At 39.2% G+C, this 26452-nt stretch overlaps 1 protein-coding gene across 3 annotated transcripts in view; it reads right to left on the bottom strand.

Moving 5' to 3' along the window:
- SLC25A21 (solute carrier family 25 member 21) overlaps window positions 1-26452 on the bottom strand; it is a 485174-nt gene that overhangs the window by 177611 nt on the left and 281111 nt on the right. For all 3 annotated transcript variants that reach the window (XM_043556021.1, XM_043556020.1, XM_043556022.1), the window contains exon 2: window positions 16535-16583. In XM_043556021.1, the coding sequence (XP_043411956.1) occupies window positions 16535-16583 (49 nt within the window). The remainder of the gene's footprint in view (window positions 1-16534; window positions 16584-26452) is intronic.

Here is a 26452-nt window from a genome sequence, read left to right on the forward strand (position 1 = left end):
TTCTAAAGCAGTCAGGCCAGTCCTGATCTGGATCTCAAAGTGAAGGCTTGAGTCCTGGTTGTTCAGACATGGTTTGTAGGAAATGGGGGTGGGGCAGATTTTGGAGATTGCTGATTCTGGTAGTGGGCACTGGCAGGGACAACTTCGCTGAAATGCCAAAGCCAAGGTACCACCCCCCTCCTTCAATTGGGAGAGGCCAGCGACGAGAGGGGCACTGGCACCGCTCTGAAGAGATCTGCAGCTAGGTAGGGCTGTGCTAGATGGGCATAGAGAGTGACCAACATGTGGAATCCCCGAGATCCCCACACCCTGGCACATTGCTGATACCGCAGAGGTGGGCACACAGAGATGATCATTGAGTGAATTCAGCTAGAATCTAAAGGAGGCAGGAATTGGGGTTAATTGTGAGGTAGAGGGACAGGAAGGGGACAGATCTATGGAGATTAGAAGCTGGGCACACAGAAAATATGAGCTCAGATGGAAAGAACAAATGAGAGTCACAAATATTTGGCTTACTTCTGTGTGTGTGTGTAATTTGGAGTAGGCTTGTCCACTGTGCTGTCCAAGAAAGCTTGCTGCCGGTGCAAAAGGACATTTAATTCCTATGAACAACTCCTGGCATCTTTTCACACGATGATTTTTACAGCCTTCATGTTTCCACGGGATCTTGCTGAATGTACCACTGTTTGATAACTCTATAGTGCACTCCAATAGCCAAATGGAATACCGTTCTATTTTAATTTTGGAAGGAAATTCTTTGTATTTAAAGTCTAAAGCGTGCTTTGTCTTATGCCTGGAGTCTGGATCTGCCTGGAGCTGGGTCTCCAGATTTCTTATCATTAGCTGTAGTGGAGATGAGCAATAGGGAGACTCTTCTGGACAGCCAACGCTGCACCAGCACTGGAAGCTCACTTCCTAAAGACACTGAGCTAGCCAGAGGCCCTCAGATGGAAACACCTTTCAGGCAGCACCACGGGAGTCTCTATTTAAACAGGTGACCTTGCAGACAGAGGCTCCAGATCCCATTACCGACTGCCCGGCTGAGAGGCAGATTTGTTTTTATGAGCTCTCAAGGCACACATTGGGGGCCCGGCGTAAATATGGAGAAAACTCGCTGAGACCTTGCTCCTTTTTACACATATTATAATGAAAAGAAAATTATGCGCAGGCTTTTTGAGCATAACTGCTTAACAGCAAATGGCCAGTGAGCAAAGTGGTCATCATTCGATTAAATATATTTTATCTAGGGGGATAAAAAAAGAGTATCAGATATTTCAGCCCTCCAGCTTCCTTCAGGGAATGGAGGAAAGAGGAAAACAGCTGCTTGTATATGAAGCCATTTAAGGGTCAAATATTGCTCTGCCCAGCGGTGCTGACATCACTTAACTCTCCCCAGGAGAGGGGCACTGGCGTCATTTGCTCGGCTGGCCGGAGCGGGGCCTGAAGATGGGCTGGCCACAGCTCCCATTTTGTTTCTCCTTGAGCACCTACGGGGTCAACAACTGCAAGTGAGCATTGCAATTAAGACTCTAAAACTTTGTTTTTATTGGCTTTTTCAGGAAATTTTTTTTCACAATTTATGAAAACACAATGTAGCCAGTAAGTTAAGATGTAAATGTGAGTTTCAAACTTTGCATAGTCATTAGGCTGATCATTAGTCATTTGTGGTTGACAAGGAGGGTTATAATTTGACACCTGGCAAAAATCAAGCACATTTCAGAGAATTTGGAACAGGGAAATGAGATGGAAAAAACACCCTCTTTTCCCTAGGAGGTCCCATGAAGTAACATTTGCAAACCACTTTTCTCTCCACAGAAGTGAACTGCTGTGATTCAGGGCTGTGATGTCTCTCCATCTCTGACTGCTGGACACCACCCCCCCTCCTGAGCCTTGTAAGAACTGGCCAAAGAATCCAGCTTAGAAGGTTCCCAGAAGTGAACCTCTGGGAGTTAAGAGAAAAGAGATAAATAACTCCTCAATCTGATGCTTAAGCAACAAGAGACCACCGGAAAGTTTCAGTGTCAATTCACAAAATATTTTCTGAAACATCATAGAGTCATGGGAGAAAGGAGTTTTAGAATGATAGAACCCTTAGTTCCTAACTTCTCCACAAAATTCCAGATTTTCTTCTGTCCGCTATCAATGACCATTTTCTTTTGTGTAATGTGATCAAAATATCGAACCCTGCATTTGTATTTTCTGACCCCCGACCTCTCACAGGTGTTCTGGCTCATTTCCTGAGAGTTATGTTTGATTTGGGAATGCTTCTCTCTTTTCTTCCATTCCCTTGTTACAGTTTGAAACCTGGAACACCCGCATACAAGACCCTGACTATCTCCCTGTGCTAACCCAAAAACACTCTTAAATGTTCTCTCAGAACTTGGCAAGCATCTGAACAGGGACAGTTTTCTCACACTCTGGGAAATCAAAATGTACAGGAAGCGTTCTTTATACTGATTCTTTAACCTGAGGATAAATCTCAGGGTCATTTCTTTTTCTTTTTAAGTTAAACTTAATAGTTTCCCTTTTTTAGTACAGGAAATCAATAAATAATCAAAAGGAAATCAAATAAATAATCTACTTAAGGTTTCAGTATATAACAAGGAAATACAAATGCTAATTTGAAATTCTTTAGGACTAAACATGAGCAAAAATCCAAAAATTATCCCAAAATCATTGCTTCAGAAGCAGAAATGAACATCTTCTTAATAAAATCTCTTTCTTCCAGAAGAGACTAGAAAATACTACTTTTGTAAGCCATGCATTATTTTTGTTTTGAAAAGAAGTCAGAGCCCTACTTGACTCTACTATTCTATTAATCCTGGTTGTCTCTGAAAGAGATAAAGCTTAAGATCCATAATAAATCTTGATAAGAAAGAGATTTCTATGCCTTTTATTTCATTAAGAGGCCAATTAGTGAACTAACCAAAAGAGCTACCTTGAGGAATTCAACAGGCTCTGCTTACTCCAACTGGCATTATTCATTAAACACACACACACACTCACACACACACACACACACACACACACACACACACAAAACAACGCCCGCCCCTCTCCCCTGCTCCTGCAAACTAGCCTCATTAAGTTGTGTAGGTAAAAATAAGATTGTATGCACTAAAAACATTTCCTTAAGGAGTGTCCAGGTTGTCTTCATGCAACCCACCTGTCACCAGCATCATGCCCACCAATCCACAGGTCACCCAGGAGAGTGAGTTCTATTTCTAGCCTAGTGGGTGGGGATCATCCATGTGCTGGACTGGAAGAAAGATTGGTTAAGCTTTGGCAGAGGAGAATGGACAGGACTGAGAGAGGTTCAACTATCCTGAATCCAGATGACAACTTCTCCATGGCAGGATTACTAAAGGAGCAGCTGGTACAGAGGTCCTGGAAAATTCACTGGCACTGAATGAATATATGAATATAATTTCTAATTCTCTGTGGTAGAAAACAATAAACCACAAGTTAAGCATTGAAGAAAGAACAGCTTAGGCTATATAAAATGCCCAGATTATGTAGCCAAAGAAATATGTGAATTCCATAAAGTATGTGAACTGCTCTTGTGTGTAGTCTGGCTCAAAAGTCAGTCTCAGTGTTTTTGTTTGTTTTATTTTTCCAAACACAAAATTTTAAAAATATGTAGTGTCAACTCTTAAACTATAATCATTCACTAAGTATTTATTGAGCACCTACTTTATGCCAACACTGTTCCAGACATTGCATACATGGATCAGTGAACAGAGAAAGAAGGTGCTTTGCTTTTAGAAGCCTACATTCCAGTAGAGATGAACAAACAGTTAATGAGTACACAAGCAAATCAAACTGATGACTAGTTGCAACATAAGACTAGTGCAAAGATAAATAGGGTAATGAGAAATAGAGAAACACCAGAGGCCATGCTAGATGAGGCAGCCAGGGAAGATTCTAAGATGACAGCTGAACCTAGGTATGAAGGTTGAAGAGAAGCTAGTTATTCCAGGAAGAAGGGATATCAGGTACACAGGTCCTGAGACAGGAAGAGAGCTTGGCATGTTCAAGGAGTAGAGAAATCCCACTGCTGGATATGTACTATGATCACATTAACATTTTTTTAATGTTTATTTACTTTTGAGAGAGAGAGAGAGAGAGAGAGAGAGAGAGAGCAAGGAAGGGGCAGAGACAGAAGGAGACACAGAATCTGAAGCAGGCTCCAGACTCAGAGCTGTCAGCACAGAACCTGCCATGAGGCTTGAGCTCACAAACCATGAGATCATGACCCGAGCCGAAGTCGGACACTTAACTGAGCCACCCGGGAGCCTCCTAAGATCACATTTTTAAGCACTGACAACATGCCTTTGAAAACATAAAACATCTTATTGGAAGAAGCCTTGTGATCTCTTTGAGGTATACCCTTAATTTCCAGGTAAGAAATCAAGACCCATAGCAGTTTCATTGGCTCACTCATCTGGGGCCAACAGCATTGAACTGGAACACTGGTCTCCTGTCTTTATCTTCTCTGAGTTGATATGTGTTACTACATTCTCCCTTGACAGTGTCCACAAAGCCTGGAAAGCCTGTGCACAAAAAGGGATCATCTCTGCTAGCCTGTCCTTTCGGAATGAAAATGGGTCAGAATTGCAACCAGCTCCCACTATAGAACAGCTAAAGAAAGAAAATCAATACTTTCTTCTTACATATATTTACTTTTCAGAATGTAAAAGGGCACAAATAGATAACTTACATTCGAAAGCCTGTTTTCCTTTGAATATTTAGCAGCATTGAATTAGATCTGCAAATGAGACTTGTACCATGATGTGGTGCGTCTTTACATAAAAAAGAGAAATGAATATCCCAGATAGATTTTGATTACCTCAAATTGAGGATATTCAGTTTACTTTCAATGGTTTTTGCTACAAAAGGAAAGTATGTAACCTTTTAAGTACACAAAAAAGTTTTACTGGAGAAAATATTCAATCACCCCCAAATGGGAAAATTTTATTCTGAAGGAACTTGGCACAGAGTATTCAATGTTGCATCCAGAGAATATACGGCTCTATTTATCATCTTGCAAACTTCTTCATTATGTCAAAACTAAATCTCAGCTGTGCCCTGACTGCAAAGCAAAAGCAGTACAGGCTATTTTAACCATCCCAACAAGAATATTTTGAGAATGAATCGATTTTCCAAGAATGTTAAACAATTTTACCAATTTTTGGTCAAGGCTCTCAGGTAAGATACTTACTACATTATCAGTCTTGAATTTATGTTTGTGTAAGGAAATTTATGATTTTTATTCTTGCTTCACAAAAAGGAAAAACAATCTTCTAGAATATCCATAACCGTAGTTTTCAGCTGTGCTACAATCCCAACAATTTAGATTTCATTAGGCTTGGTTCCCACTGTATGCTCAACTCAAAAGCAGCTTTCCCATGGGCATGGCTTGAGGTTCTAAGGTTCAGCTCACAGTTAGAGCTTTCACTTCTCAAGCAGCTTCTTTCTCAACACTTTCAAGTTTTCTCACGCTACAGGAAGAGCTTCCCCCATTGTACATGTCATGTAGGGAATATTCCAGTCCTTTTGAGATAAGCACCTGCTCTTTTTAAAAAATGTTTTTAAAATATTTATTAATTTTTGAGAGAGAGAGAGAGAGTGAGCAGGGGAGGGGCAGAGAGAGAGGGAGACACAGAATCCGTCCAGGCTCTGAGCTGTCAGCACAGAGCCCGACATGGGGCTTGAACTCACAAACTGCAAGATCATGACCTGAGCCAAAGTCAAACGCTTAACCGATTGAGCCACCTAGGTGCCCCAGGACCTGCTCTTTTTAATAGATGCAGATGAGAAGAAACACCCTTGATAAGACGATTTTATTTTCTTTTTTTTTTTTAATTTTATTTTTCAACATTTATTTATTTTTGGGACAGAGAGAGACAGAGCATGAACGGGCGAGGGGCAGAGAGAGAGGGAGACACAGAATCGGAAACAGGCTCCAGGCTCCGAGCCATCCGCCCAGAGCCCGACGCGGGGCTCGAACTCACGGACCGCGAGATCGTGACCTGGCTGAAGTCGGATGCTTAACCGACTGCGCCACCCAGGCGCCCCAAGACGATTTTATTTTCACTGGTGGCAGACTACTTAGAGCTTAGCTAAAAATCATTTAAAATAATCATGGAAATTTACTCCCAAAACTGAGAGCACACTGTATATACACTGTATGTTACGTAAGTTGACAATAAATTATATTTAAAAAAATAGTAAAAATAAAAAAAAGTATGATAGCCAAATAAAAAAAATAAGTATGATAGCCAAATAAAAAGCAAACATTTCAAACTTTTGCTTTACTTCTTGAATTTAGAGCAAGGCCTTATCTCAAAAAGCCTTGAATAGCCACTGAAAATAGACATGGTATGAGTTCCAAATTCTCTACCCCCTCAAAATGTGTACTTAAAATAGAAGATTATCTGAGCAAACTTTATGATTGTATAAAAACGCTTAGAAAAACATCCCATTTGTTTTTAACTCAAAATAATCCAAGATCAGTTTATTTCATTCTCATATATTATAGTCTTACTACAGACTAACAGCCCACAATTGGAATTTAAGTCACAGTTAAGACAAAATACGTCATTATAGGGAAACATGTGATGGTCATTGGCTAAATAAGTAGATTAATGAAGCTTTGCAAATTTACAAACAATTGGATAAAACTCTGGATGGGGCCTGGGGTGGGGGGTGGGGAGAAACAGAGGAAATAGTTTTCATGCTGATGCTCATTTTAGAAGTAATTCACTTTCCCATGACAAAGATAAGAAAGCCATTTAAGAGTTATTTACCTTTCAGCTTAAAAAAAAAAAAAAAGATGTCTGGAGAAGCCCACTGACAGGCATGAAGAATGTATAGGCTCTTTTCCTTCTCATCCTTCAGGCTGGGATCACACAGAAGGAGAAGCTTTTGCAGTTAAGCAGGAGGAAGAGAAAGGTATCAAAACGGAACACACGTTATGTTATTACCTAAGGGAGAATCTTCTAAGCCCATTTCATTAGTTGGAGAATAATAGCTACTGTACTTTAAACAAACACCAAATCTTTATTTTAAAAATTTAAACAAAAACACAAATGAAGGAAAGATTAAACACTTTACAGAGGTTCCACATTGTGAGTCATAAAAATAGCATGCTCCTCTAGGGAGTGATTTAAAAAAAGAATTCCGTTTACAAATAAAAAAGAAAAGAAAAAAGAAAAAAAAATCAGAATTAAGAGTTAAAGATTATAAAGTGAGTTACAGTTGATTTAACAAAATTGAGAGTTTTGTTATTTTATGTGGGAGGAACTGACTGGATTTTTTAAAAGGATTTTCTCCTTATTAATGAATCTGGAAAATAATTTTAGCAGATGGTAGCAAGAATATTCTGCATAAGATCTTTGGGACTAAGTTTCCTCCCAATGTCTCAGAGCAACAGGTCTTTAGGTGTCTCACATTCTATCTCCTCCTCATCCTTGGGCCACTGGAGAAAAGATTAAAGCTACTTAGTAGCAGCAAAGACTGACATGCACCAAGTACTCTATAGGTAAGGAAACTATTATAACCAACCCAGCCGACGGCCTGGCTTTATGTCCAATGGAAGGACCACCAAATGATGTGAGGGAGGGAAAGACCTTCTACTATCAACCCTTGTGTGTTTTCCACAATTCTGATACAACACTTGTTATCCCAAAGAGAGGCAGGACCATTGTCCACGTAAATATGCCAGCAATAATATTAAAGAAATCTCTTCATTGGGTCACGGCCTAATATCCCTAAACTCTCTGCCTTTCTCCAGAAGGGCACACTAATCTAGGATGTAGACGTGCTGCATTCTAAACAGGGCACAAAATAGGATTATTTTTTCTAGTTTTAAGGTCATGCTTAGAGTCTACACGTCTTTTTAATTAAATCACTATACAAATGTGGGACCCTTTAAAGTTTGTCATGTGCTCATTGGCAATGACACATTTGATTTGTAATAAAGTACTTAGGTGGGAGCAAATGGCATTTTAAAGCATACATGGATTCACTTATGCATTCACAGCAATCCTACGAGGTAACAATGAGCATAGTCAATTTTCACCTATATTATCCATCTTGTGCACTGTTCTGATTTGATTACGCTAATAAATAAATCTTTAGTGATGACTGCAGGGAAAAGCATGACAATCAGCACAGAGTTGCAGCGTGGTCACCACCTAGTCCTTCCTTGCTTTCGATAACTACAAAAAGACACTGCAGTTAAGTAAAACACATGCAAGAAACCCTAATGTGGTCATGCAACTGCAAAAGGGAAGGTGGAGTTATATTCACAGGTATTTGGGGATACTGCGACCATTTCATACCATTATATGTTGCCATTGATTGATTTAGCTACAGTGACAAAGTCCCAATAAAAACATAGTCTATAAAAATGTGCTTCTACTCCTTGCTTGCTTTACTTCAGACACATTCTCTCCATGGTTAGAAATAAGCCATGACAGTGGTCTAGCCCCGAATTTCTACGGATGATGAGAAATCAGGCATAACCATGGTCTAACCCTGAATGTGATCTTAATGTTTTATACCACGGACAAATCGTTAACATATGGAAACAACCCTCTCAGCGGCTCTGTTACTTTTATTTAATCCTATAGACTCTACTGCCTCCCCTCTCTACTCCAGGCTAACTTTCCCTGCTGCTCTATTCCCATTTTGAAAGGATTCTTTTCTTCTTCTTCTTCTTCTTTCTTTTTTAAAGGATCTACTGGGGGAAAACATTCTTCGTTCCTTGTTTCCTCCCTGCTGTTCTGTGGGCCCCAATGCTGCTCAATGTCCCCACTCCAGTCTCTTAAATTAAGTGTTCATTTTCAAGTTCATGGCTGTTCCCTCTCTACTGCCATAAAGGGAGGCTGTGGATGCACCCCAGCTCTTTGCTCCTCACTCTCTCCTGGGCTCCCCACAAAGTAGCCTGTCTCCACAGCAGTCCTCAGATTTCTCTTTTTAATAAAGTTTGTGGCAGGCTAACGGCTCTAAATCATTTTTACCCATCACAGCCATTTACCTTCTCTCTGTGACAACCAACGCTCATTCCTCTCCCATCCTCTGGCATTGATTTTTGGTTCTGTAACCTCACTCGGTAGGACAATAGATGTTTTTTTCTGGCTGTAGGTAATACTTTCCCATATCATTCTCACAAACCACAGAATGAGCTCTGCAGGGAACTTCTGTCCTTCCACTTTTATTCATTATGAACAAAAGCAGTTTACATAAATGAAACCAAGGAGAACCACAGGTAAATGAGATGTTAAACACACATCCACACATGCACAGAGGGGTGGGGGGAAGGAACTCTTTACGTGAAAACTTTTTACAGAACTGCCTATAAGGGTATTCAGCAACATTTCCCAAAGGTTGACCCAGTGACTAGTCTGGGCTCTCTGCTTAAGATTCACCCAAGAAGGTGTTAAATATAACTATTGGTAGGTCCCACCCCTAGAGTTTTGGCTTCAGCAGGTCTGGGGTACGGGAGCCACCAACAGAGTGTAAATCAATCTCAACAACTTGAGTAAAAGCCCCATAAGCACATATAACAATGTATGGATGCCAAGTTTTCAACCCATGTGAGTCTTTAGAATTCACACAGTGATTAATATGTTTTGAGAGAAGTATGATAAGACTTTTCAGTGCAAGTTAAGTCCTGATGGGAGGAAGGATGGAAGCCAAGGTATGTACCGGCCGATCCACTCACCAGCAGCCTGTAACTGTATGTCTGTAATGAGATGTGGAAACGCCTCTCCCCTTCTTGCCTTCCCTAGCACCCACCAGAAAATGTGCCTTGCAGCTCTTTGACAGGACGCAGTTTTAAAAGATCAGTTTTTACAGGATCAGTAATTTATTTAGTTTGCACCTGATTTATGCCACATTCAAAAATGAAACAAAAGTGATTAAAAATGACTGGGGGCAAAACAGAATGAACACCTTAGTAATGCTCTCTTCCTGAAGCACAAGGAACCATTTCCCTTCCAGGGAATAAAAGTGTGAAAGGTATATAAGCTAAAATCCCCTTGGACTGCGATATGGGTAAATCTTTGAAGCCTCTGATTGCCACTTTCTTCACACAGGTACAAACCTTCAAATGCATATGCAGTAAAATTCCCTTCCACTGAGGACCCTGCTTAATTGCAACTGTCAACGCATTCTAAGCAACAGTATTCTTCTTACTGAGGAACCACTGGACCACTTCTCTTTCCCCTTAAAGAATTTCTTTCCCATTGCATTCCAGACCCATGCTATCTAATCCAGTAACCACTAGCCATGGGTGGCTACACAGCATTTGAAATGAGACTGACTAGTCAGTATTTAGATGTGCCCTAAGTGTTAAAATATGCACCAGATTTCAAGGGTTAAGTATTTAAAAATGGAATGTAAGGGTGCCTGGGTGGCTCAGTCGGTTAAGCGTCTTGACTCTTGGTTTCGGCTCAGGTCATGACCATGAACCTGTGGGTTCGAGCCCCGCATAGGGCTCCACGCTGACAGCACAGAGCCTGCTTGGGATTCTCTGTTTCCCTCTCTCTCTGCCCCTCCCCTGCCTGGGCTCTCTGTCTCCCTCAAAACAAATAAATAAACTTAAAAAAAAAAAGGACATGTAGAACCTTGGGCAAATTATTTTCAAACAAAGACTGTAAAATATCTCATTAAATTTTTAAATTGATAAACACATTGCTATGACAATGTTTTTGGATACATGAGGTTAAACCAGATACACTGTTAAACTTAATTTTACCTGTTTCCTTTTACTTTTTAAAATGTGGCTATTAGAAAACTTAAAATCATATGTGTGTCAGGAATTTTATTTTGATTAGCCAGTGCTGTCCTAGATGGAAGTCCAGCATTTTGCTTTCTATCTTGAAGCTTGTCACACATGCTCTCTGAGGACCTTCAGTCCCCTGTGGGTTCAGCCCACCCTGCTTTCATTTTGGCACACCTGTTGGAAACCCTCTCGCCTCACTCTTCCCTAATCCAGTCTCTGGAGCTGCACTACAAGCCTGAGATGTTTCTGCCCACCATCCTATCAAGTAATATCTCCTCTTTTATTTAAACAGATTCTTACTTCCCTCCTCTTTTATGAAATTTTATGTCTTTTAATGACAACAGCACAGCTCCTGGAGGCCAGGCACGATGCTTGCTGTGGCACACAGTCCTAAATAATGTCAGCACATAGCCCTAAAATGATATGTGGAATGATGTCAACAGGAACGCATAGATGAAACTGATGCTCTCCTGCCCTCAGACCCAGAAGGACTATCTACTTGCAAACACCCCTCTGAGAAAAGATTTAAATGTAGTGCTCATATAACACAAGTCTTCCGGCTTGGAAACTTGAAACCGCCTGATTCCATATTAAACATTTCCCCTCTCCCACACTTTTTATTTTCCCTCGTATTTCCCTGACTACCTTACAAACTCCATTTGTCTTTGTAGTCCCTTTTCCTTTGCTGACACAGTATTAAATGCCGTGTGTGTGTGTGTGTGTGTGTGCGTGTGCACTTTATATATATATATATATATATATATATATTCATATAAACATATATGCATATATAAATACCATAAATATGTATATCCCCATTCATTTCTCACAATAATGTACATACCATTATTGTTCCTATTGAAAGCTTAGGAAACTTAGGCACAGGGAAGTTTAGTAACTTACCTGATGTTACACAGATAGTAAGTGAAGAAGCAGGATTTGAACCCACGCTGCCTAACTCTAGAGCCAGAGTCCTTAGCTGCCAGGTTATCCTGTCTCAGGGAGAGTATACACAAACACCAAGGCCCATGTAAGCTTGAAGCTGCTAGGGCCATCTGGTGCCAAGTGAGAGAAGCACCCTACCCCCAAATGAATCCTATGCAGGAAACGGAGAGTTGAAGGGAGACAGAGAGGAAGAGAGAGAGAGAATGAGAGACAATATGAGAGAGATATGATTATTTTATTGTTTTTGTTTATTTATTTAAATCCTTGGGAGAATACAAAGCTAGAAACTAACTTTGGTCTTTCTAATTATACAAGGACATAGAGTCTTTTGTCATTTATAGTTATGTGTTCTTAACCAGAAGGTTAACCCACAATTGTATACAAAGTTCTTTGCATATAACTTTAAAAGAACCATAAAATAATGTATAGGCCCATCTATAGGAAGAATCTCAAAAGAGACCTTGATTCTACCTAAGTGTCATGTACATAATAGCATCTCAGTCAAGTCTCCTCAGCTAACATAAGGTGGGACACTTACAGCAAGGCAGTTGCCATGTGGCTAGCTTATGCTAACATGGGTCTATCCCTGGAGCTATACTTCTATGAAGCAGATACACTAGTTCCTATATTAAGCCAGGTGCCACAGTGCCTAAAATCCCTTCATAAAAAAAATTATTAATTATAACTTCTAATCATCTTTTAAAATGCAGAGTGAGTTCTTACAAAATTAAAAATGCATGCTTGACATGTAAGTGCCCATCAATGGATGAATGGGTAAAGAAATTGAATACACTATATACAACAGAATATTATTCAGTCATAAAAAAGAAGTAAATCCTGCCACTTGTGACAATGTGGATGGATCTTGAGGGCATCACGCTAAGTGAAATAAGTCAGAGAAAAACAACTACCGTATGATCTCACTTACACGTGAAATCTAAAAAAAGAAAAGAAAAAGAAAAAAAGAGAAAAAATGAAATTTATAAGTAAAAAGAACAGATTGGTGCTTGCCAGAATCTGGGGATAGGGGGTGAGTGAAATGGGTAAAGGGGGTCAAAAGGTACAAACTTCCAGTTATAAAATAAATGAATCCTGGGGACGTAACGTGTATCATGGTGACTACAGTTAATAGTACTGTATTGCATATTTGAAAGTTGCTAAGAGAGTAGATCTTAAAAGTTCTCAGCACAAGAAAACAAATTTGTAGCTATGTATGGTGTTGGATGTTAACTAGACTTATTGTGGTGATCATTTTGCAATATATACAAACATCGAATTATTATGTTATATACCCAACACTAACATAATATTATATCAATTACATCTCAATCAAAAAAAAAAAAAAAGGAAAACGCACACATATGGCATCTCTTTCTCCAAATCTCACTAGAATGATGGCTTCTCAGTCCTGGTTCTGTTTGTCTTCAGACCCATTTTCTTGTTCCCTTGTTCTGTCCTGCTTTATTATGCAAAAAGACTGCCTTCTGCTAGGCTGGGTTTCCTAGGTTTCCACGGTTTAGCAAATAGAAGCACTGGTGGGAGACTGAAGACTGGGGAGAAATGAGAAAGTAGAGGATTTTTCTCTCTGTCTGTCTGCCTCAGGTAGTGAACCTGGCAATGGCTGGGGTTCCAGCTACAACTACACAGATCTACTATGGTTCCAGCTTCACCAGGTAACCCTGGCCCTTGGGCTCAGGTAATACCACCATCTCCCTTGGCTCTCGGCCTGGGGTAACAGAATTGATCATTTACAAAGTTAAAAAAAGGAAAAGAAAAAGAAAAAAAATCTCTGTAAAGGATGAGTTTGGAAATGTGTTTTCATTCCACAATGAAAAGAATACAGAAATAGAATCCAAAAAGAAAAGACTAAACTCCAAGAAGTAAAAATTTAGTTTGCTATACTTCTGCACATGAGATATTGTTGAAAATGAGCCATTTCCATACTCAGGTTAATTCAGAGTACTGCCTTTTAAGTAATATTATCCAAGGATAGGCAAAAAACAGCCCACAAAACAACTCTGAAGGAAGTGAGGTTTGGCATGGTGTATGTCATCTCCCACTTTGACAATGCCTACAACAATTTAGAATCCAGTGCCCCTGATGTCATTAAGGAAGGTGACATGTTAAAATTACCAATGCTGCATGGTTTCATATGTTATCTCTTACAGTTTATAGTTTATCTTATTTAGAAATGTAGTCATCTCCTGTACAATATAATGGTGAAGTGATTTCAGCATTTAGTCTGTCCTATCTATTCCCTGTCACTTCTGTGTTAGTACCCAGTGAGATAGGCTGCCAATCTTTGCATATTCTACTTCTGTTGCAAAGTCAGTTGCACGTTAGTTTGGAATTTCAGTTTACTCTATGATTGTGTCTTTATTCAATATACTTTTTATTGCTATACAGGTTAAATATCATCCCATATCAAATTCCCTTCTTCTTCAGGGCACCTGGATGAATTATATTTTCCCTCCCCTCTGAAGTTAGACAACAGCATGTGACTAATTCCAATCAATGAATGCTATTTTCAAAATATCCATGTAACAAAAAAGATGTAAAGCCCCAGTTACTTGGCACATCCATTTCAAGAAGTATGCTATTCAAACCCAGTACCATGAAATAATATAATTTTTGAAACTTACTGTGATGAAATTCCTACTAACTCATCAGACTGTGAGCTCTTTAGGACAGAGCTCGCCTGGAACCCACAGGCACTAGATACTTAATAAGTAAATGAATGAATGATTGTGTGACTGAATGAGTGACCATAATTTCAATATCATGTCTTATTTAAATCATTCTTATTTCTCCTCTGGGCTCATTCGAACACGTCACCAATTTAGGAAATTAACCTTAAAAAAAACAGTTTATTCCTCAGTGAGGCTAGAAACAATATTCTGGCTTTTCAAAGGTTGGCATGCAGTCTAAGAAGGAAATGCCAGTGAGTTTTGCTTTCTGTTTCTGAACACTGTAAAAAGATGGGCCAGGGAGTGCATGCAATTTTACATTTGAATGTAATTGTGGTTTTCTTTCTCTGTTTGGGTTTGGTGACTTGAGGCTGTAATGGACTGAATGCTTGTGTCCCCCCAGATTCATATATTGGACCCCTAACCCCCGTGTGATGTTATTTGGAAATGGGGCCTTTGGGGAGGTAGTTAGGTTTAGGTGATGTCATGATATTAGACTCGGTGGAGTGCTGATAATGGGGTTAGTACTCTGATAAGCAGAGGGAAAGATATCAGAGCTGCCTCTCTCCCTCAAGTGAAGACACAACAAGGAGGTGGCTGTTTACAAGTCAGGAAGAGGGCCCTTACCAAGAACCAAATGGACTGGCACTTTGATCTTGGACTTTCCAGCCCCAGAATTATAATAAATGTCTGTTGCTTTAGCCATCCAGTCTATAGTATTTTGTTATAGCTGCTCAAGCTAAGACAGGGCCAAAGTCTCATCTTCTCTCATTTAGAAATGCAATATTATTTGCATGTCACAGCCTTGCTTTCAGTAGGCAGCTTAAGATTCTGCTGCCTCTTTAGGGAAATTAAGCAACATGTCCATTCAATGATCAGCCTGACTCTTCAAGTATTTTCTAACTTCGGCAGTGAGGGTCTGTTCAACCATCATTGGTTGCAAGGCACTGTTTGCTATTGAGCTCCAATGTAGGTACGCTGCTCTTAGGTTTGACACAATGCAAATAAATGGAAACTTTCACTAAACTCTAACAGCTTCTAATTTAAAAAATAGAGAGCTCAGTAATTCAGCCACAGATTTATTTTTAAAAATGCTCTAGATCATAGTAAAACCCATATGAATTTTTTCACTTTTTTCACATGGTAAATAGAATTATTACATTGCCCTGATTTGCATCTTCCTTTAAGAGCAAATGCATTTTCCTAGAAATATGGCATTTTGCATTGGCAAACGGTTGCCACTTTAAACACTATTTAAGAAGTTTACTTGAAATTTCGTCTTTTTTAAAAAAAGCATTTATTTATTTTTGAGACAGAGAGAGACAGAGCATGAATGGGGGAGGGTCAGAGAGAGGGAGACACAGAATCCGAAACAGGCTCCAGGCTCTGAGCTGTCAGCACAGAGCCCGACGCGGGGCTCAAACTCACGGGCCGCGAGATCATGACCTGAGCTGAAGTCGGCCGCTCAACTGACTGAGCCACCCAGGCGGCCCAAAATTTTGTCTTTTTTTAAAAAACATTTATTTATTTTTGAGACAGAGAGAGACAGAGCATGAACGGGGGAGGGTCAGAGAGAGAGGGAGACACAGAATCCGAAACAGGCTCCAGGCTCTGAGCTGTCAGCACAGAGCCCGACGCGGGGCTCGAACTCACAGACTGCGAGGTCGTGACCTGAGCAAAGTCGGACGTTTAACTGACTGAGCCACCCAGGCGCCCCGAAATTTTGAAGTCTCACATCAAAATGCTGACTATTAAGTAGCAATCTGTTATATGCAATGCCTAATGAAAGTCTGCTGTCATAATTCACTGAAGTTCAGTTTTTACATCATTTTGATAAACTTATCCCGCTTACCAGCTTAGCCACAAATCATACCTAATGGTTGTCATGTGAAGTCAGTAAAATATCATATACCTTCTGATGACCTCTTTCCAAAAATGCTTTTCCCTATTCACATTTTATCTGTCAAATAGCATTTTCCTTAAGAAGTAAATATAAATGCCATTATTGGGAGAAGCTACTGGCCTAGGACAAGTTCTAGCATTTAGTGTTCTGACATCTTAATTTGGATATCAGCCAAAGTCAATAAAACTTGTTCATGCAGAACCTTACCTGGTTTTCACCACATCGAGGGGGTGCATCAGGCAAATTTCTACAAGACCTGAAAGACGATAAAGAAAAGTCCAATAAACACTTATGTAAACACTGGTTCTTGTTTCCTTGACCCCATTGATTTCTCAAGTATGAAGATTCAAATAAAACTTGGGGCTTTGGAAATGACAGCTCGTAGTCAGAGACTAGTAGCAAAAGACAAAAGTATGAGTGCTCTGGCACAAGCATGGAGGTGGGGCTGTAGGGAAAAGAAAATGCAAAAGGAATCAGATGTCCAAAATTCCAGTCATCTAGGCAGGAACTATTGTGTACCATTCCAGTCCAATAAATAAATATATGTCAAAGGAAAGGAGGAAAGAAAAGAAGGAAAGAAGGGAGAGAAGCTTGGTTTCAGCATTTCTACTGCCACTCACTAACATGACAAATCATAGCCTCAATCTCAGTGTGCATGAAATAAAGATAATGATGTCTTTTATCTCCCTGGGTAGGTACAAGGCTCCAATGCATATTTAATACATTAATAGCTTAATAGAGAATATATATATTAAGTGTTCTTTGCGTGCTAGACACTATTCTAAGCAGTGCCTAGTTTATCTCATTTAATCTTCACAAGAGCTTGCTGGGTAGCAGGTATTATTATTCCCATTTTACAGATGAGATCATTGAGGCACACAAGGTTAACAACTTGTCTAAGATCTCACAGCTAAGAAGTATGCAGTAACCTCATAAAAAGCCCATGATCTTAACCATTGCACACTTAGAATTTCTATACCTTCTTGCAAATCCATTGTAAAGCCCTCCTGCTGTCTAACTGAGCAGAGAAGACTGCTCAGTTACAAACTACTGGCATGTAACAATAGTAGCAGTAAAAATAGTATTATGTACTAGCGGTAGTAAAAATAATGACGGCAGCGATGGTCATTTAACACACAGTATCACAGGTATGCAAAACTACTAAGCAAGGTGAGTATGTATTATCTTCATCTTTACTTGAATATAAGCAAACAGAGGTTGACAGTGTTGGTTGATTTGCCCAAAAGCCATATTATTTGTGGGTAGTTTCTTAAACACAGACCACTTACCACTCTTTCCATTTGCAAACTAACTCAATTTGAGCTTAGCTATGCTTTAGTTCACCTTCCCCATTCCATATTTACATATACAAATGTCTCTTACTCCCCATACTGGTAAGGTCCAGTTAGCCCAAAGTTCTTATATTGACCCAAAACAACTGTCTTCCTTTGGCTGAAACTAACAGGATCCAATATTAATGCATGTGCCACAGGTTTCCCAGCAGGAATGCTCTTTAGTGGTTGGTAACCAAATCACTGACCCAAACAGTCCCATTGCCTAGAGATGGGAGGAGAACGATGTAGGACAGCAGAGGCAACAGAATTGCTAGGCACAATAGTAAAGCCACTGGGCACTGTTTTAACTTCAGAATAAGATCTGTTACTCAGGATTGCATGGGTGGGTTTCTTACTTGCAACCAGGAAAGTCTCAGTACATTCCTCTTGCTTTAAAATTCACATTCACCTTGAAGTAAGAATCAGATGACCAGAGTTCTCATCCTGGTGCCTTCAGGGAATGAAAACTTACCCCTGAGGACATCAGTACCTTACCTGTAAAGGGAAGAGTTAAATGGTCTATCGTACCTTTAAGGTACTATATGTTTTACTTATAATTCTAACTTAAATGTTATTACATTAGCTAGAAAAGGATAAAGCTCTAATTTCATAAATAGGATTTACCCTGGAAACTGAGACGTATAAAATATAGTTCTTACCAAGCAAGAAGCTTCTATTAAGTGCACTTATGTGCATCTCATGAGCATAAGGTAGTAAGATACTCAGAATCAGTTTAGCAAAGCAAGGACACAGTTTCTCCTGCTAACGTGGCATTAGAAAAGAAGCAACATGTTAAACACCAAATAGCACTAGTTGATATATTTCTCAAAAAATTTACCACAGGAACTAACAATCCCAACAACTTATTAAAACCAGTAACAGAATTCATAGAATCTATTCACATTTATCTATACCTATTTGCAAAATTTTCCTCGTTTCCTGTTTGCTAATGGGCATTTCTGGTAGTAAGTAGGTAACTACCTTAGATTGTTATAGTTTTCTGGTTACTTAAAATTCTTTTCCAACCTCTAGTATGCATCGAAACATTCATTTTTTCCAACAAACTTACATTGGGTGTCTTTTATGTGTCTGATATTGAGGATAGAGTCTAGTGAAGGGAATGGACACACAAGAACAAACAATAATGCACGGGAGGAGGTGCAATGGTCAGAGTTTATGGGAACACAGGAGAGAGAGGCTCCTGATACGGCCTGGAGTTGGGTGAGAGGTGGAAAGGGATTCGAGGCCGAAAGAGCACAGAATGAGCATCAGGCATGGAGGAGACACTGCATACAAAAAGAAGGAAAGAGGAAAGAACAAGATAAGCATTGCAGTAGCTGAGGGTTGAAGGCAGGACATGGCAAGAGATGAGGCTGTAAGTGTATAGGTCAGGGTCAGATTCATGTTCAGACACTTGTAATTCATCCTACAGGCCATAAAATGCCAGTGAAAGATTCTAAAAAAATAGCTCTTTGGTTGTTTTTTCTTATTTCTTAATGTATCCATGTTCATTGAAGACATTCTGAGGGATTTTACTTTATTTTATTTTAATTTTGAGAGAGACAGACAGACAGACAGACAGACAGAAAGAGTGCAGGAGCGTGAGCAGGGGAGGGGCAGAGAGAGAGGGAGAAAGAATTCCAAGTAGGCTGTGCTCTGTGAGGACAGAGCCTGCAGTGGAGCTCAAACTCACAAACAGTGAGATCATGACCTGAACCAAAATCAAGAGTTGGACGCTTAACTGACTGAGCCACCCAGGCACGCCTATTTTATTTTATTTTTAAAGTAGGCTTCATGTCCAGAGTGGAGCCCAACACAGCGCTTGAACTCACGACCTTGAGATCAAGACCTCAGCTGAGATCAAGAGTCAGATGCTCAACTGACTGAGCCATCCAGGTGGCCCATATTGAGAGATTTTAAGAAGAAGTGAGATATTAGCCTCTGTTAACATGCTCTCCCAACAATCTAATAATATGTCTACTAATCCTCCCACTGTTCCCAATCACACATTCACATACAAACATGAGCACTGAGGCTCCACCTGCTACCCTCTGGTTACCAGTAAAAGCATCATCTCTCATCAGAGCATAGATGGCCCAATGTCTCATGTACCTGTAATGCCCATCTATACAGCTACCTACTAAACTGTAACTTGGCCAATAGGAAAGTAGGACTTAAATTATCAAATGTAATTTGTCCAGAATCTCTTGGTTGTTCATTCATTGTCATCTTTAATCAAAACAAGTAATCTTGAAGAATTCAAGTGAGCAGCAAAATGCATCATAAGCAGAAAGGACAGATATGTTGGCAATGATATGGAAGTTTTGGTTTTCAATCAGAGTTCAGAGTTAAATCCAGATTGACTCAGGGTGAGAATGGCTGGTTGTTGGGTTGTTGTCCTCTACTGGGTAGCTAGGGGCTGTGAGATTCTGATAATTATTGATGGAAATAACCATAAAAGTAGAACAAGATGAATCATGTTGTCATAGGCCTAGATGTGACCCCTGGAAACTGAACTGTACTGTGTACTATTTGGCAATTCTATTATCTAGGATGAAGTCATTATCTAAATAATGGGTTAGAGGACACAGATTTAATGATTTATCTTTTCTCATAAAACTCAAAGTTTAACATAGGCAAGAAGATGACTTTGAAATTGCCAACTCAAGACACACGAGTCTGAAAACAAATGAGACCTAGAAGTTTTGCTCTCACAACTTAGCATTTATTAAACTCACCAGCCACAGATGAACACAAAATAAAAAGCTTCAATCTCCTCTATCAATGCATAATACAAAAATGGTATTGCTAACTATCAACCATGGAACCAATTTCCTTGGGAAAAAAAGGTTATAACTTCATGATATTTGAGAAGGAATACGAAAAAGAAGTGAGAACCTACATAATTATAGATTTAGACCAGAGCTTTCCTTATAACTCTTTCTGGTTGTTTTTCAAATTAAATTATGTGCTTGATCTTCAAACCAGAAAAATAGACACTTTAGAGATAAAATATCTTCAAGATAGGTTTATTTTTAAATGTATTGAACTAGGGGCGCCTGGGTGGCTCAGTCGGTTAAGCGTCCGACCTCAGCTCAGGTCATGATCTCACAGTCTGTGGGTTCGAGCCCCGCATAGGGCTCTGGGCTGACAGCTTGGAGCCTGGAGCCTGCTTCGAATTCTGTGTCTCCCTCTCTCTCTGCCCCTCCCCTGCTCATGCTCTGTCTCTCTCTGTCTCAAAAATAAATAAAAACATTAAAAAAAATTAAAAAAAAAAGTATTGGACTATCTGCATCTTTCATTCATTTTGTGGATAAAAAGCATAATCAAAACTTAACCAAAATACAGTAAAAATGTATAAAAACATGTTTAAAAAGTACATTTTCCAAATAACATGCTATATATAAGGAAGTTCAAGATATTTCATTTGTTATTTTTGAGGCAATTGCTTATTTATCACAGTAACAAGCTAGCAAGAATTGCTATTAGATTTATTTAAATTAGATAAAAAACTAATTTTATAAGGATAGAATTTATGAAAATTAAGAAAGCCGAAAGCAGGTTGATATTGTGAATTTATCATATTGTAAATGTTTTCATTGTTCTTACAGATCCATGCCACTTCAGTGACCATGACCATTTCTGTATGATTCAAATGAAACTGGTAATGTGACCCAGTCATGAGCACAGAAAGGTATGGGCTAGCCCCTGAACCTTACCTTGGGGTTTCCCCTAACTGCTCCCTTCTTTCAACTGGCTTACATACATGATTTCACCTGAGCCAGTATTGCTGGAAAAGGACTAACATGACTTTGTCGTAAACCGTCTCCCAGCCTCCATTTTTTTTTTTCTGAATAGGACTCTTGGCCTATTTAACCACAAAACTGTACTGAACATGTACCCCATCCTCTTCGTCAGATTTAACCTGAGCCCACATCTTTTCCTAAGAAGAGTACAGACACTATCATACAGTGATTTAATCATGATTGGTAAAAGAACAGTTTCTTCTCAGTGTTCAATTCTCTGGGCCTTTCCTTTTTCTCTGAAATGTCCTGTAAAGACACACACACACACACACACACACACACGCACGCACACACACACACACACACTTCTTCCAAGAATCCTACTTCCCTTCAGATCTCAATTTGGGCAACCATCTTACCAGAAATCCTCGGGCTAAGACTGTTAGTTGTCCCCTAATATTCATCCCCTCCTTCTTCTTCCTGGCTGCCCAGAATAAATATTGCATTTTCCAGCCTCTCTTGCTGGTAGGCATTACCACCTGAGCAAGTTCTGGCCAATGGGGTATAAGTGAAAGTGGTTTGCGCACTTGAATACTTGAGCTCCTGAGAAGACTTCTAAAAATAGGGAGGCTGTTCCTTTCCTCCCTTTTCCTCCTTCCTACTGATGGAATGTGAACCTAGGGTTGGAGCAGGTATCTTGGACAATGAGGTGACTTTGGGCACACAACACAGCAACAGGACAGAGGCAGTCTCTAAATCATGGAGATCTGATCTACCTCCAGGCATCCATGTTGGAGAGAAATGTCCATTTCTTTTAAACTACTGCTATTTGGGTTTTCTGCCATTGTACCTGAACCTGAATCTAACTGATATGCGTGCCCTTTGTTGTGCTCCCACAGTACCTTGAACTTGTGTTATTACATGGCACTGCAACTGTGTTTTCTTGCCTAAAAGCTCCAGGGGGACAGAGACTCCACCTGCCTTATTCACCTTTGCATCCCATCACTTTGCATAATGGCTGGCACTCAGCAAGCTCTATAAAAATTTGTTGAATAAATAAATTAAAGCTGATTAGGGTTACTGCCTCTGCCATTATCTCAGGTAATTCTCAAGATAAACTGAACTGACAGCTATTTATTCTACATTTATGTCATTAGTTTGAGTATTATACAAATAAGCAAGTAAGGACAAGAAATGTTGGTAAAAATTATATGAAATAAAGTACATTAAGTACTTGAATACAAAATTGCAATATTGTTCATCACATGCTCAGATGTTCAGCTACGTAAAGAAGGCAACCAATCAGCACCTGATTGATTGACAAATAATTCTTGAGGGCTGTGTACATGCTAGGTGCTGTGCTAGGTGCTGGGGACAAAGCCTGAAGCACCATCAAGGGTGCCTAAAAGGCTGAAGAATTTCAAAGGTGGGCACAGGTATGACACATTGAGAAGGGCTTTCCAGGTAAAGGGAAGACATTGAGAGAGAATAGCAATCTGCATAAAACTGTTTCAGGCCCAGGGATTTAGTGCTGCTATTTACAATGCAAAATATTGCTATTTAATTTCTGTATCTAGTCTTGCATAAACCTTTACTTTTATCCCAAATTGACAACTGTCGTCAAGGAACTATATCATGGTTCTTATAAAACAAATGACAGAAAATACAGACACATATTTAACAAGTTTAAAGTAAAATTATAATTCATCTGTAGTTTGAGTGTGCTTTATATTTGAAATTACTTGTCCTTGGTCACAAATCTGACTTCTGTAAGGTAGAGACACTTAAAAAATTACATATATATATATATATATATATATATACATACATACATACATATATACATATATACATATATATATACATATATATATACATATATATATATACATATATATATATATATATCGATGTATCTATTTCCAGGAGGCAGTGTCTACAGTTCTCACCTACTTGCCCACGACCACCAACAGATATCTCATCTCAACGATAGCCTTTTTCCTGAGAGCTGGAAGCAGAAGAATCACATAGAAGGCATCACTTTCCAGAAAGGATGGGATTGTTCTTTTTCATTCTAGAGATTTAAATGCTTACAACATAAAGCAAAAGATCTTTTTTTGTCCCCAACCCCTTTACATCCTGGGCCACAGAAAAGAGACATTGGAAAGTGTCCTGCTACATTGATGGACTGATGACCACAGGACATATTTGACCCCTACTGACTCCTAATGGAATCCAAAAGTACAGAAACCTGGAATGCATCCCTGTGCTTTCCTTCCTGGCCCACCTCTGCTCTCACTCATGAACAGTGTTGCAATGGGCTTCAGTAACCTTTTTAGCAACGGGATGGGAGAATGTGGAAGACAAACTGGGTCCCTGAAAGTAGATTCAAACAGAGATTATTAAAGGCAGTGTTGAGTGATCTTTCAGTTAAAGGTCTTAATTTTAACTATAAACAATGTTTTTATACATTAATCTGTTCTAAGAAACATTAGAGAACAGAGTATTGTAAATTTACTCTGCCATCTTATCACCAAGTCAAGTCACTGTTATCTTTCTCTATGATTCCATTATATATACCAGTTATAAAATATTTAACATTATCAATTATGTTACATTACAATTCTATTACATATGTCAAGAATAGAATTTATCATACCAAACTATGCCTAGCAATGTGCAGAAATATGTAATGGCCTTTTTATACTTCTCCCCTACCCCCTACCAGCCATTGTAGTATTCAGCTCCAGATATTATAGTCTATGTGAAGGGCATCTCCTGGACTTGTGAAAATGCGTAGTCAAATACAAACCACAGTTCTTTGCGAAGAGGGAGTATTGCCTTTATCGGCCCACTGAGTAAACAGCATCAAATACATGAAAATCATTCAAGAAGTTCTCTATCTACACTCACTCCCTTGGCGATCTCACTCCAACCCATGGTTTTAATCACCATCTATGTGCTAACAACTTGTCAGTTTACATTTTGAGTCTAGACTTCTCTTTCAAATCTAGACTTAAGTATCTGATTGCCTATTTGGCATCTGTGCTTCAATATCTAACAGACCTCTTAAAATTCACATGCCTAAAACTAGACCCTGGACCCTCTTCCTTCCCACCCCTACTAAAACAAAACAAAACAAAACAAAACAAAACAAAACAAAACAAAACAAAACAAAACAAAACCAATCTGCTCAACCTGAGACTCACTGTGGACTCCTCTTTCTCTCAAAATCCTATTCCAACCTATCAGGAAATCCCATTGGCTCTACTTCAAAATATATCCAGACTTCTACCTTCTCTCACTTCCTCTACTGCGCCTACTCTGGTCCAAGTCATGATCATCATTTCTCAGCTGATTAACTGCAACACCTCATTAACAGGTCTCCCTCCATCCACCTTTGACCCCTTCCATCTGTTTTCACCCAGCAGTCTGAATGATCCTTTTAAAGTGGAAGTTATTTCATGCCATTCCTCTGGTTAGCAATGGTTCCCCATGTCTCCCAGAGAAAAGCCATATGCAATCCTGGCCTGCATTCCTTCTCTCACCAATTTTCTTTCTACTCTCTCCCTCACTTTTTCCACTCGGCTACACTGACCTCTTCACTATTTCCCAAACTTGCAAGGACTACTTCAGCTTTCGGTCTTTGCACTTCGCATCCCCTCTGCCTGGAATGCTCTTCCCCCAGTCTCTACTTGGCCAACTACCTTCACGTGGTCAATGAGTAACCGTGACCACTCTAACAGAGAAGCCTGCCCCTCCTTACCCTAGCACTAATAAAACTCTTCATGCTGGTCTGTTTCTTTTTCTATAGGCTGTATCAACTTCTAACAGAGTACATTAATTACTTATTATATTTATTGTTTTATATCTGTCTCCCCCAGTAGAATATAAGCTTCACCAGGGCAGAGATCTTTATCTGTATTGTCCACTGATATGCACTAAGTACCTAAAACATGCCTGACACCTAGAAGTTGCTCAGTAAATATTTGCTGAAAAAAGAAATCCCATTATATAAAATCTACAATGATAAGATTCCTTTTTAGTGATATATAGAAGATAAAGTTTTAAGAATTTAGTGTACAGAATGAGAACTCAGTTAGTCATTCAAGGAATCAATGATAATGCTTTAAACAGGGAGTCTGCTGGTAGGTTCCAAGTCCACACCTATCCCTAAGTAGAACTGGATTATTCCAAAGATAATTTTGGCAAGTAACATTTTATGAAGCAGAAAACATTTCAACATCTCTGTGAACTACAAAGGAATAGCAATGCAGACAAAGAATTGAGGCAGTCAAATCCCCAAGATGTCAGTTATGAGCAAAATCTATGTTTTCCTTTTATCAAACCAAAACTCTTTGCATTGTTCTACAGTCCCTTCCTTAGCATTTTCAACTTAAATCTAAGACTTCTCTTTTGTTCTCTCAATTTCTAACCCTGTTTTAACCACTACCTTAAACGATTTTGTATAATATGTTTAACTCTTGAAAATATAAATGAATCTTTTTATTTTTTTAAAAAGAACCACAGAGGAATAAATGGTTTCAAACTGTGCAAATTTTAAATTCAAAAATAGAACAGCTACAGACAGAACTGATATTTTTTCATCTACTCTACTAGTCAAGCAAATCATTACAACATCCTATTTGATAGCCTGCCCAGAAAATGTGGTAGCCCTACTGAATTATAAGCAATGTGAGACTCATAAAGGGAAATCAAATATATTATGCTTTCCCCTAATAACAGTTAAGGCATACTACCTTTGTGGCACAGTAAATTAATATTATGCACACTGAATTGGCCAAATAGGCAATGTGATTTGGCAGGTTTGAAAGATGCTGTTAAAAGTTATGCTTTTGGGCAAGCCACAGCCTTTCTTGAAAAATCTTGAAGTGAATATTTTGAAGTTTACTGTTAGCATGTATCTTTCTAAAGAAACTAACACAAGCAAGCCTTGTTAGCACATATCTAAATGAAGTACAACACTTTTCTTAGTGCATATCCCTTGTTCATATAGAGCTTATTATCTGAGTTAAGAATTTAGA

The sequence above is a fragment of the Prionailurus bengalensis genome, chromosome B3, assembly GCF_016509475.1.
Source record: "Prionailurus bengalensis isolate Pbe53 chromosome B3, Fcat_Pben_1.1_paternal_pri, whole genome shotgun sequence".
NCBI lineage: Eukaryota > Metazoa > Chordata > Mammalia > Carnivora > Felidae > Prionailurus > Prionailurus bengalensis.